This window comes from Eumetopias jubatus, unplaced genomic scaffold, assembly GCF_037043125.1.
Source record: "Eumetopias jubatus isolate StellerSeaLion01/CBP00866 unplaced genomic scaffold, mEumJub1_p1.0 scaffold_16, whole genome shotgun sequence".
Lineage (NCBI taxonomy): Eukaryota > Metazoa > Chordata > Mammalia > Carnivora > Otariidae > Eumetopias > Eumetopias jubatus.
The window spans coordinates 93618790-93632466 of NW_028274822.1; the positions used below are offsets into that span (position 1 = coordinate 93618790).

The 13677-nt window shown below is 49.1% G+C and overlaps 1 protein-coding gene across 2 annotated transcripts in view; it reads right to left on the reverse strand.

The window, feature by feature from the left end:
• Positions 1–1040: 1040 nt before the first annotated feature.
• The window catches only part of GOLGA3 (golgin A3), a 45806-nt gene continuing 33169 nt past the window's right edge, over positions 1041–13677 (reverse strand). For both annotated transcript variants that reach the window (XM_088019634.1, XM_028095528.2), the window contains exons 16-24: positions 12894–13037; positions 12083–12280; positions 11122–11238; positions 8417–8556; positions 7685–7817; positions 7337–7459; positions 6002–6166; positions 4950–5113; positions 1041–4354 (exon numbers count right to left, since the gene is read on the reverse strand). In XM_088019634.1, the coding sequence (XP_087875760.1) occupies positions 4135–4354; positions 4950–5113; positions 6002–6166; positions 7337–7459; positions 7685–7817; positions 8417–8556; positions 11122–11238; positions 12083–12280; positions 12894–13037 (1404 nt within the window). In that variant the 3' untranslated portion in view covers positions 1041–4134. The remainder of the gene's footprint in view (positions 4355–4949; positions 5114–6001; positions 6167–7336; positions 7460–7684; positions 7818–8416; positions 8557–11121; positions 11239–12082; positions 12281–12893; positions 13038–13677) is intronic.

The window sequence follows — 13677 nt, forward strand, 5'->3', positions numbered from 1 at the left end:
GAGGTTCTTCCAACAGCTCCTGTGTTTATCCATCAAACCGGACGGTAGCAGCATAAACAATCCCATTTGTATTTCCCACATACTCTGCTCGAGGTAGGAGATTTCTGAGTGACCTGGTGATCTCTGAATACCAGGGTCCCCCTCAGTGGTAAGTCTTGGGTCCTTCCCTCAGCACACATTCCCGCTGCACCTTCCATCGACCTGTGCCCGGCCCCTCCTGAACACCCACCATACAACCACCGAGGGTGCAGCATGCTTCGTTTGGTGCTTGCAAATGTTTAGCACTCTTACAGGCAGAAGAAAAAAGTTCAGGGACACAGAACCCTTCCTTTCCCGATTACTGCAGAGAAAACAAAGATTGCATCCTCCCCATTTCAGGGAGTCAGGGCCACACCAGAGGCAGTCAGGAATCCTCACCTGGGCTGTGCAGCGTGTTAACGGACCCCTGTTGAGGGGAGCTGATTGATAGAGCGGAGTCCTAGGAAAGAGTGCGTAAGTCCCACCACAAAACCACATTCTGTGATCACTAGTTGACTTCTTTTCTATACAGTTTTATCATGCTGATCATTAATGAGAACACTTAATGGAAGACTTCCCACGTCTGGCCAACTCTTCTGAAAACAGAGTATGGATGGAAGAGGGGAAACTGGACCACGACACAGAGACTCAGAAGTATTAATGGCCGAGCTGTCGTCAGCTGTGACAGTCTGCGGGGCCCAGTGGTGGACGCAGCACCCCGTACAGGGACATGCTCGCAGCCCAAAGGGCACCTGCCCTCCTGTCTCTCAGTCCACTCAACAGGACGCCTGTCCTTCGTACCCACCTGCGCGTGGCAGCAGGTGTGCCAGGGGCCACGGGGAAGGGCATGGCTAACACACTGCCATTCTTCTGCTATGGTCAAAAGCAGCACAAGTTAGATTTCACACCCATCTGAATCTTTTAGCAGAACAGTAAAATGCTCTTTTAAGACAAGTATTTAAACAGTTTGTAACAACCCGAGATAATATGGCAAAATATATATATTAAAATAAGGCCCCCAATGAAATATGAAAATCTTTAACAAAAAATAGTTTATTGCACAAAATTTAAGGAATTCCCCAGCACACTTAAATTTTATAAAAAATCAACATGCTTTTTAAAGTTACAATTCGTTGTGCACGGTGACACCTTTCCCCTAACAGCCCCAACCTGAGGACTCCCTTTCATGAGGAAATTTTTAACAGAAATGAGTAACTTAAAGCCATCCAGTTTTCTAGACACTCTACAACATTACCCTCAAGGGTCCTATTATAACCTGAGACCACCACACACTCAGATTTGCCTGGAACGTGTCTGAGTAAGGCTCAGGACGTCTCACACGTCACCGGGGTCCTTGAGGAAGGCTCCAGGACATACTGGTCCCTTTCACTACTAGAAATCTTTACACAGGACATCTCATTCCTATTTAAAAAGTTACTCATAGGAGGAGGACTATATGCTGGGGCTTCTGCAGTGAGTAACCCTACATCAAGAAAAGTCTTCAGACTAAGGAAGAGTGTAATGAGAACCTTCCCAGCAGGTCGCCCGTGACCCGGGCCCAGGCCAGAGACAAACCCTGTCACATCCTTGCCTGTTATACCTTCCAAACAGTAGAACAAAACAATGGAAATCCGTAAGATCTGTGGCATCTATCCAATGTGTTCCATGGAAAAATCAGTGATAACCACACTGCAATAAGCTTTTTTTTGGAACATAAGAAAAACAAGAAATACGGTATTCATCACACAGGATGAATAATATACATAAACATACTGTAACAGCAAGCCTGTTCCTATAAATAATCCGGACTGGACTGTTGTTTTCCATGAGTAAATTCCAAATTCCCACTTCTGCCCACAAACAGAATATTTCAAATGATATTCACTGCAGAATGTAGCCTGGGAGGTAGAAATGCCAATCAAGTCCCTTAGAGATTAAAAAAATAATAATAACCCTCAATAAATCAGAAGCAGGTGATTTCAAAGTCCAGCTTCCTCTTCCAAGTGACTTGTTAAGAAGCTTAAAGGTGGTGTCAGCTTGAACAAAAGGGCCCCAGGTCAGGAGCTGCAGGCCACGCAAGAAACATCACAGTGCGTGGGGACAGCCAGGGAGGTCAGACCAAAGGCAGGCTGGGTGTTGACAGAACTGAAAGATGGGGTGGCCACGACGGTGGTACAGGACGACATCAGGAGAGCAGGGGGTGCAGCTACTGCAGGCCCGCACAAGCCCACAGGTGCAGACACATGCCCACACGCAGCAGGCAAGTAAGACATGAGGGAAATGGGGTGAGGAAGAGAAATCTGCTTTCACTTGAGGATTATTCAGAATCCGTTTACCCTTTCCTAATAAAAAATGCACAGTGACCGGCTTTCACTGGGAGACCTCCAATAAGCAGCAGTGAGAAAGTAGCCACAGCGTGAGGCTGAGTGTCATGTCTTGGTTTTAAAATTAAAACTGAGGATAAGACACCCAAAATAAATAAGAATGTAAATTACGATTTTTCTTTTCTAATGGTACAAAAACAATTTTGTCAAAAACGATTTCCAACTTAAGATGAAAATAGGATATATTTATAATGAAGTCTTCAAGTATTATTTCAAGATTAATCCTGTACAAGTGATACACATATTTCAGAAGTTTCAATACTTGCTAGGGAATTTTTTTTAAACACTAAGCATCTTGGTAGTTAATGCTATCTTATCAATTAACCTTCTAATAATGTAAGAGAACACAAACAGCTTAAAAATACCAAACCGTTTTCTCCACAAAAGAGACGTAAGTAGTAAGTTGACACAAGCATATCTGACCTCAGTAACCATCAACACTTCCAACTTCATCTTCAGACCAGCAGATCTGCACCGGGGGCCTCTCTTCTCTGACAACAGTTAACTATCAGCTTAGATTTCTTGGCCAATAGGGGACAAAGTTATAACCCTCCTGGATCATAGACAGTCAAGTAAATCTCCCACGCTCAGGGAGCCTGCTTCCAAATCAGGCTCTCACCGACAAGAGAACTCGGGAGGCCTCCACTGCCTTCTCACACAGCTGACCTGCCCCTTCTAGAAAACCCTCCAGATGAGAGGTTACAGGACCTTCTGAAGACTGTCACCGCCATGAGTTCGGCATGTCCCCTGATGACCACGATGACCACACAGGCCCTGATGGACGTATTTTCATGTGGGCCCGGGGTGGTGGGGACTGGAGGGAGGAGGCCTGGAGAAGCCTGGCTCAGAGCCCTGCAGGGAGCCTAGGTCCCTCTCTCCCCTCCTCTCCTGTGACCCCTCCCCAACCATCTCCCACGTCAGGCCAGCACATGGTGATTGGTGTCCTTATGGCCGCCAGGCCTGCCTAGGAGACAGCCAAGGTGAGTGAGGCCATGCAGGGTCAAGGGTCAGATGGGGTGGGGTGTGCACTTAGGAAAAGGCTCTCAAAAATAAAGTGAAACTGAAACAAAAAACCTTTTCGCTCCAAGAATATTTGGTTTTAGAAGGTATAGTAAATAAAATAATTATATTTCTTAAAATATAATTTCCTGACATCCCTAAATCCTACATGTACGTTACTTCCTGACAGCAGATTTTCAAAAGGTGATCAATAAAAAGACAATTCAGGTCATTCTTAAATAACATGGAATACACTTTTTAAAGATTAGCTTATGATTTTCAGTATTTATATACACATCCTACGGTGAGATAGCTATTGAAAATAAAATAAAAACCAAAGGTGCAAATAAAGTTTCATTTCTGCAGGGAGGTAAAGCTCTCGGGGAGTCTGGAAAGAGAAGCAGGACCCAGTCGTGCAGCGCTGGTGGCCACTGGCTGGCGTCACCCTCCAGCGGCCACAGCTACAGTCACTCGACAGAGACCTCCTCCCACAAGTAACCCTTCAGACACATTCAAAAACTCACTGAGATCTAAACTAGGTTGCTAGCATTTGGTCATTTCATGGGAAAAGCTAGTTGTGATCTGCAAATGACTATTTCTCTAATCCTTGGCTCTTGTTCAGTTCTTCTACTCCTTGAAAAGGCAGATGCAAAATTTAAACTTCATCTCTTAGAAAAACACAGAGCAAACAGTCAAATAAATAATATTGATAAAAGAATATTCCTTTGGGTAGTTACAAGCACTCGGAGTGGGGGTGCTCAGCGGCCGCTGTTCCAAGCGCCTCTCTGGAGACCCTGCACTGACTGGGTCGCTCTGTATCTCCCCTGGGGTTGGCGTGATCTCCCAGGGGAGCAGCACTGGCGGCGGGATCCCCCTGAGTCCATGAGGACAGTGACTCGTGCACGGTGACAGCATGTGCCTCCATCTGGCGCTGCAGGCTGTCCATCTCCTGCCTGGGCAGACAGGGGAAGCAAGGAAGGCAGGCCAATCAAATGAGAGCCAGAAACAATGCTGTTACTTCCCCAAGAGGCAACTGGTCATCTCCAACACAGACCCTAACAAGCCTGACTCAGACAGCAGTCTGCTCATCTGCGGCACCTTCAGGTGGCTGACAGAACCTGTCTATTTGGGAAGCAGCACCCAGGGGGGCCACACGATTTATGGGGCTCAGCATTTTTCTCTGCAGGTGCAGAGGTCTGCACACACAGGCCTCTGCGCAGGGAGAAAGTGGATGAGACAGCACTGAGGGCCTACACATGGCCTCCATTCACAGGGTCAAAAAGATGTCCCCACAGGGCCACGCCCTGCAAACACTGGCCTCAGGCTGGTGGGAGCAAAACCTTGAGCTATGTGTGGGGTTCCTAAGGGTCACCTAGCTCCAGGCAGTCCTCCCGTATGACAGGGACTGAGGGCCCGAGTGACCCCACATAGCACAGACCTGCCCAGCCTCTTCGGGGCACGTAGGGCTGGCAACAGGATTCTTCCAAGTTAAACATGCAATCTATTTTTAAAAACCAAGTGAGATAGAACACAGAACACAGTTCATACTTTAGCTGCTGGAGACAACTGTTGAGGTTCTTGAGGGGCTCCTTGCTCACGGCAGGTGGGGGCCTCAGCAGCTCCTCCAGCAGGGAGGCCGGGACAGGGCAGTCGGGGATCTTCACTGGCGTCACAGGGCCAGAAGAGCTGGTCTCGCCTTTCAGTTCCTTTCTCTGTTTTTAAAAGCACATGGTTAGAGCCCTCTCACTTGGAGGCTGACACCAACCACACCTTCCCCTTATCGGTCCCCGAACATCACAAGTGCTACCAGAGGGCATCCTAGCTCACAATGGGCCCTCAGGGAAGGCATGCCCCCCTGCTTCCAGGCTGGCAGAGCTGACAGCCACAGGGTTCAGGGAATGTTAGCTGAATGGGTGAGCTTCTTCCTAACACACGTGACCATGCACAAAACAGCGCAATGCTGGCTACTCAGGAGGACGACCTAAATCACAAATGAGAACACCCCTATGGGAACTGTGGGGGCTTTCCACAAAAGACCACAGCCTTGACCCTGCATATCCTTAAGAAGTAAGTCAATTTTTAACTCCTACAACTCCCCTTCCTAGAACTTCAAGCTTTTTCCACGGATAGCCAAAGAGTGCTAAATAAACCTCTGAGTCTGAGGGATTTCTTTGCATCTGGAGAATATTTACGTGGCCTGAGCAGAGAAACAAATGCTGGGTACAGAGGGTCTGGGCAGGGCTCCCCAGGCCCCCAAGCCCATCTGGCATCGCTGGCCCCAGCTGGCTCACCTACCAGGCCAGGGGCTCTTGTGAACACCCCCAGCAAATGAGCCCTCATATGGCTTATAAAGCGTATTACAACAAAATGATACCTGAATTCATAAAAAGAAGCAAAAAGCTCTTGAAAAAAACACCAAGATAAAAGGGTTTGGCCTGCTGCCAAGCACAAGACTCCAGCGCCCTTTACTGCACACAGTAGCTGCTCAGTGTTGGTTACACAGAACTTCCTGTCTGAGTAACTAGAAGGTACCCCAGCCATGTGCCCAGCAGGGGTGCCTTGGGCCCAGGGAACCTGACGGAGGTGCAGAATCTGAGTACCGTCTTCACTGCGCCACGCCGCAGGTCCAGCCTGAGCTGCTGGTTTTGCTGGAGCAGAGTCTTCATGTTGTTCTTCAGCTCTGACACTTTAGCTTGAAGCATGAATTTATCTTTCTGGGTCAGGGAAAGATCTTCCCGTACCATCTCCAACTCAGCTTTGATATTCTAAAGAAAGGGAAGTCACACGTTTTTATAAACTAAAGGATCTTACATGTGCTCCTAAGATCTTAGCTTGTATGTCACAAGTCTAAGGGGCTAGAAACGTAACACCGACTTTTCTTTTTTAAGATTTTTTTTTTTAAAGATTTTATTTATTCATTTGAGAGAGAGAGAATGAGAGATAGAGAGCACGAGAGGGAAGAGGGTCAGAGGGAGAAGCAGACTCCCTGCTGAGCAGGGAGCCCGATGCGGGACTCGATCCAGGGACTCCAGGATCATGACCTGAGCCGAAGGCAGTTGCTCAACCAACTGAGTCACCCAGGTGCCCAACACCAACTTTTCTATGATGCTGTAGGCGGTGCTGCCACGCCAGCCTATTTCCTCACCATGGTCTGGGCTGGGCGGCGTCCCATTACAGTCACATCCTCAACGTCTTTACCCAAATTTCAGAGCCTCTGCCGAGGACCAGCAATATTCCCGTGTCCACTGTCTATAACGGATCCCAAGAGTCCATTTAAATTCCAAGGTCAGGGGCACCTGGGTGGCTCAGTCGTTAAGCGTCTGCCTTCGGCTCAGGTCATGATCCCGGGGTCCTGGGATCGAGCCCCACATCAGGCTCCCTGCTCAGCGGGAAGCCTGCTTCTCCCTCTCCCACTCCCCCTGCTTGTGTTCCCTCTCTCGCTCTCTGTCAAATAAATAAAGTCTATACGTACATACATACATAAATTCATTCCAAGGTCAACTACTGGAATAAGCCTCACCATTAGGAAAAAAGAATATAAATCAATCCTGTTACTCAAGCCAGCCATTCACAAGTAGGAATCCTGGCGAGAGCTCTCTTCCCGATCCTTTTTGCAAGTGGTCAAGCCTGCACACAGATTTCTTTGTGGAAAAGTGTATCACAGACTGGTGAACTTTTCACATATACTGCCTCATTGACTGGGCTTCGTCAGATCCCATTGCTGGTACAGTTCACAGAGCTCAGCCCAGGGCGTACGTAGCACTAGGGCTTGGCCTCCTTCAGCTGTGTGACCTGGTCTTCTTTCTGAAACGGATAATGTCTGCAAAACGGTTTGGTGGAAGCATGCGGTTTGAGGGTAACTCACGTTATGCACTTAGCACCTTGTGAGGTGTGGTCTCTGACTTTCTGCCCCAGGGCCTTTACACAGCACATACCTGTGATAACTGCTGTATTCCATCCAGTTCCTTCTTACTCTGCTGCTCAGTCAAGTTCAGCTGCTGCTTCAAGGACTGGACTTCTCTTTCTTTCTGATCCACCTCCCATTTGAGATTTTCCATCTAGACGAGGGAGAAAGTCACATGACCAAAAGAATTTTAAAGTGGCTTTCTTACGCTACAAAATTGCTCTAACTATATCTCTGAGTACTGTTTAATATCATACTTAGAAAAAATAAATATCCCTTTCCAAGCAGACAGGGAATGAAGGAACTGATGTGTCAATCAGCAGAGTCTAGCTCTGTCAGTCCCGCTAAGTAGAAATGCAAAGCCTCCCAGGCAGGTCACCTCTTGGTTCCCTATAGGCTGTTTGCTCAGCTGCTCGTCTAGCTGCTTCTGCAGGAGTTGGAGCTGGGTCCGGGCCTCCGCCAGCTTCTCCTGGAACTGTGCTATTTCCTGGGAATGTTTCCCCTCTTGAATCCTAGCGTAAAAACAAGGAAGCATGAAATCACAGCACCCTAACCCCACCACAAAGTGTGCTCAGTGGAACATTATCCATCGGGGTGACAGAAACTCACACACTGCCCACTCTGGGCAGGGACTGTTCTAGGAGCACTGTGGTGCTCTCTCATGACGAATCCTCACAAAAGCCCCTGGGAAGGACATTTTGCTAGCCCGTTTTATGGACTACAATGGGAGAAAAGCTCCCAACACGCACCCCTGCATGTGCTCAACTCAAGGCTGCCCTAATTGGAGGCTGCAGTGAACCTCTGTGGTGGGGCATAGCCCTCGGGACACATGTCCCTCACACAGGGCTCTCTGTTCCTGGTGAAGGACCCTCAGGTGTGGAGTGGGGACAGCCATGTCAGGCCGGAAATTTCAGAGTTGAGCTGCAGGTTTCCTAAGACAGGGATTGGATACACTCCCCTTCTTAGATTTGCCTCCAGAGTGCGCAGAGATTTGCTAAAACCCAGGTGACCTGAAAGCGCTGAAGGTCCTAACTGGAAGACATGGTGGCGCTCCTGCCCGTCTGTCCCCGGCCGTGGCACTGACCCAGCCCTCTGCCCGCATGGCACTCACTGGAGACCCTCGGCCTCAGCCTGCAGCTTCTGCACCAGCTGCTCCTTGGCCTGCAGTTCCTTCTTCACCTCACTCAGCTCCAGGGTGGCAGCCCTGAAGTGGCGGCGGTTATGTCCTGCTTCCGCCTTGGCAGCAGCAACCTATAAGAACAGAAACCCGCGTCACCAAGGACACAGGCAAGAACCACACAGAACGCGCCCAACGTGATGTCTGCGAGGAGAGCTACCGCCAACCCCACCCGAGCCCCAGCTGCTCCTGCAGTTGTTTCTTCCAAAGCTTCTGAAGCTCTCAGAGGACTGAAGCCCTAACACACGCCTGGCACACGGGCAGGCGACACACAGCCGGCCGCCAGTATCTACTGAACGAACAAATGCATGCAAGGCTTTCTTAGTCTAAACAGTTTCAATCGTCCTCAAGTATACCTGTCTATTTCTTGTTAAATCCAGTCCTAGTTCATGTTTTTGGGGAGGAACATAGCCTTCCATCATACCAAGTACAGCAGTAAAGCTACTGATTACTACCCATTTATGACACAGTAGTCTTTTCATGATGAACGACAGTTTCTCTCAAGGAGACCAGCAAGTTCTCAGAATATAACAAAATATTCCAGTTTCCTTTCCAGTAACTCGGTTTTCTTATCTAACTGCACAAGCAAGGACTTCATTTTTTACAAGTTTAATAAAGGGCGCCTGGGTGGCTCAGTCAGTTCAACGTCTGCCTTCAGCTCAGGTCATGATCCCAGGGTTCTGGGATCGAGCCCCACATCGGGCTCCCTGCTTGGCAAGGAGTCTGCTTCTCCCTCTGCCTCTGCCTGCCGCTACCCCTGCTTGCGCTCTCTGTCAAATAAATAAATAAAATCTTTAAAAAAAACTTAAAAAAATAAAAGTTTAATAAAAATATTTATAACTTACGACAGTCAAATATAGAAAAAACTCTTATAAATAAGGAAACAAAACTCCAACAGAAGATGCTAACAGTGGTTTATCACTAGGTGCAAATTCAAGATGATCTGTATTTCAATCTTTGTGATTTTTTTACTACTAGCATGTACTGTTCAAACATTCCAGACAATTTCATGAAATGCATTTAGAGACATAAATGAGGACAGTTCACAGTTACTGCCCTTTAAAAAAAAAAAAGCGAAGGTCACATATCCATCATTTTCCGCAGCACTTCTATTCACAAATTTCCTTACACTATAAAATTGCTCTAACTATATCTCTGTGTACTGTTTAATATCATACTTAGAAAAAATAAATATCCCGGGTGCCTGGGTGGCTCAGTCATTAAGCAGCTGCCTTCAGCTCAGGTCGTGATCCCAGGGTCCTGGGATCAAGCCCCACATCGGGCTCACTGCTCCGCGGGAAGCCTGTTTCTGTTTCTCCCTCTCCCACTCCCCCTGCTTGTGTTCCCTCTCTCCTGTCTCTCTGTCAAATAAATAAATAAAATCTTTAAAAAAAAGAAAAAAGAAATATCCCTTTCTAAGCAGACACGGAATGAAGGAACTGAAAGTGTCAATCGGCGGAGTCTAGCTCTGTCAGTCCCGCTAACTGGAGAATAAAGGGAGAATAAAATTCAACTTCATTAAAGGGAGAATAAAATTAGTTAAGTGAGCAAAAGATAGGAATTGGGGGGTAGAAAAGTAGGGAGGGTAGCTGACTCAGCTCAACTCCACGCAAGGTATAAAAACCAACCACAGTCAAGGCAAACGGGGGTCTGTTCATGGTGACAAATTCTTCTTTTGAGAGACAGTGCGCAGGCATGTGGGGGGCAAGGGGCAGAGGGAAAGAGAATCCCAAGCAGGCTCCCCACTGAGCACAGAGCCCAACATAGGACTCGATCCCAGAATCTGAGCCAAAGGCAGATACTCAACCAACTGAGCCACCCAGGTGTCCCCATAGTAACATGTTCTTAACAGATCTTAAAACTGTACTATCTTAAGAGAATATTTTACTGTCTCACCCAAAAAAATGAAGAACTATTTCTTTCTTTCTACCTGTTATATCATCACGGAAACATTTTTAAAGGATGTGACATGCACCCTTGCACACAGGAAACACATTCTGAACATCTCTTCAGTGCCAGGCACTGGGGACATGAGGGTAAATGAGTCACGGCCCTCAAGCCATGAAGCTTATGTTCTGATGAGGAGTAACAGACACGGCACCATGGTGGGAAACACCGAGGAGCTGAGGTCTACTCCAGCTCACAGGGGCAGCAGGACAGGCCTCTCTGCTGGAAGACTGACCTGACGCACTGGTGAACACCTGAGCATGGAAAGGAGCCAGCCAGGAAACGGCAAAGAGTGCATGCAACCTTCTTTCTCCATTGCTCTTTTAACACTAATGGGGTCATCTATTGTTCTGCAGTTTGCTTTTTTAACTCAACACTACGTGTGCGACATTGTTCTCCAGCAAATATGTCTCTACATGGCTCTGTGCATGTATCTTAGGCCCATATGACTGCATCTGGGTTAATCCAAGTCCACTCTCCTATGGATGGACATCAGGGCCCCCTCCAGCTGCTCACTGTCACCAAGGCTGTGATGACATCATTCTCAGAACACATCAGCGAAGATATCCGTACAATAAATTCTTGGAAGGGAAGTGAGGCGTCAAGCATACACATACTCAGTTTTTAGAAAAAGTGCATTCCGACAGGCTCTGAAGTTGCAATTTAGAACCAGTGGGAAACTAGTCACACACCTGTTCCTTGAGGCTGTGCACTTTGGCCTTTTCTCGCTCCAACGCAGCCTGTAAGGTGTGGACGAGCTGCTTCGTCTGGCGGTCCTCCTCCTCCTTCCGCTGCAAGACTGCCTGCACCTATGGCACACCAGCGAAGCAGTGAGTGAGGAAGGACTCAGATTTCGAAGGCCTGTGGGGCCCCAGGGCCACGCGGGGAACCTGGCAGGATGGCGGCACACAACACGACAGTGCATTACTGACAAGCGCACAAGGTAGCGAAGGAGGGAGAGTTCCATCTCCGGAGAACATGAAGTCTGAGATGGCCGTAACGTCATATGGTCGTATTCAAGCAAAGAGCAAGGAACCCAAAGGTTGCCTGTAATCGGAGCGTAGAAACACAAATACTTCCCTGGTAAGGCAGGTAATGCAGATGGATGAGGCCACCAGATATGGCAAGGGTGGGAACCAGTGACAAATAAAAGTTTATACGCTCTCTAATGGCTGGATAATTTGAGACGGGGGCTGGATTTGGCCGCTGACTGCCCCTCGAAGATGGCCCTGAAGTGCCAGGCCTCCTCCCCAAGCCCCAGAAAGGCTGCACAGCTGGAGCCGAGAACAGGGTCCGGAGAGAGAGCCCCACCAAGGTTCAAATCCCAGCTCTGCATCACACAGGGAAGAGCCTCTTAGGAACAGTGGGACCAGCTTGAGCAGGGAGTCCCCTACCCACCAGGAAGCTAACGGGCGGGGCACAGTGCCTCCACAGCTCGGTAAAGGGGGCCTTAGGAGCTCCCAGCTCTGCCCCACCCCACAGAGCTGCAAGGTGAGCTTCAGACGTCACCAGATCCTCCCTGTTCTGAGTGTCTGTGACGGGGCAGCCCTCTGCTTGCGGGCGGCTGGGACAGCTGTGTGAGGCAACATGCACCAGACTGAGAGCCACCTATCCAGCAGCGAGTCCCCTGCCTCCAGCAAAGGGTCTGAGTACCTGGAGGTTCAGCTGAACCAGGTCTGCCTCCCTCTTGGCCAAAGCTGTTTCTAAGATGCTGTTGTGTTCCCGCAGAGCCGCGTTGGACTGCCCCAGGCCTGTAAGCTTCCCTCGCTCATGCTCTAACTCAAGGGCCAACTTCTTATTCAACTCCTCAAGGCGCTTTATCTTCCTCCTAAAGCCTCTGGATTCTTGAAGCTGAAACAGATCAAAACCACTGTGAAGTTATAGAATTACCTACTCTCGCTAATGGAGCTAAGCTCCCCCACATCAGAAACACAACAACTGCACCAAGAAGCTCCAACAGACCACCCCAGAACTGCAGCAGATGCAGCACACCCCAGCTCCCAGCCCCCCAGCTTTCTTCTGGGGAGCCTGGGACCCCGTGGAGAGCCCTAGGTGACATCACCAACTGCCACGCGTAGCATCATCTGAAGGCACAGGCTCTCTGGGCCCAAGAGTTACATGAAGTTATTTTAAAGAACAGGTTTTCTCATTATTTGCAACCAGAGTGTTCTTACTGGGGACATCTTAATCCTAACACTCTGACAACCACCACACCAGAGGGGTGCTCAAGAGAGCGTGTGGGGAGCCTAGCAATAAAGGGGGGGCGGTGAGAGGGACCCAGACAAGCGGTCAGACGGCGCATAGAAGCACAGTGCGGGTTGAGCCACAGGCCAGGTTCTGCCTCTCCAGGAGCCTTTCTCTCTGCACCTGAGCTGCACGGGGGCAGTGAGGCCCATCCAGCTGTGTGAGGACCATCCAGCTGTGTGAGGACCGTCCAGCTGTGTGAGGACGAAGCTCAGCCTACCTCGTCCTCCAGCTCTAGCACCTTCTCCCGGTACTCCTCCAGCTCCTGGCTGGTCAGTGCGATAATCTCCTGGAGCTCCTTCTCCAGCATCGTCTTGCTGTGGCCGACAGCCTGCAGTTCTGCCTCCAGAGCCTGGATTCTCTCCTAACAGCCAGGACGGGAAGGTGGATTTGGTCATGGGTTTCAATACAGCATGTGACAGGCGCTCACCTCCCTCCCTGCAGGGCTGCATCGCACCCACCGCATAAGCCTGCTGACCATGCTCAACAGGCACTGCGGTCTTACCATACTTCCTCCCCCGAGTTAAATGCTTTGAAAATACAGAAAACCTCTGACTCACAAAGAAGAACGATAAATTACTATCTGTGGCAAGCAAGCCGTACCAGACACGGTAGGACTAACACCCCATGTGTGCACCCACGCTCATGCTTGCTGCGGGGTGCAGCCACTACTCTGATCACCTCGTGTGTGTTTCTTCACGGAGCCATTCTGACCAAGGAGGTTCTACTGTTTACTCCATTTTGCCTTCATTTTACTGAGGATCAAGAAGGTGAGTAGCCTGCTGAAGGGCCCATTTTACAAGTGGTGAAGCACAGACCAATCCAGGACTCTGGCTCTGAGGCTGCAGTGCAGCGGGGGGGTGGGGGGCGCAACAGGCTCCCCGGGGCATTTACAGTCGATCCCTGACACCGGGGAAGCCAAAGAATCAAAAAAGAAGCAGAGAAATACTTCTAGGTTGAAGGGAAATTGCAACTTAATAAAATTTCCCCCTCCCACTATTTTA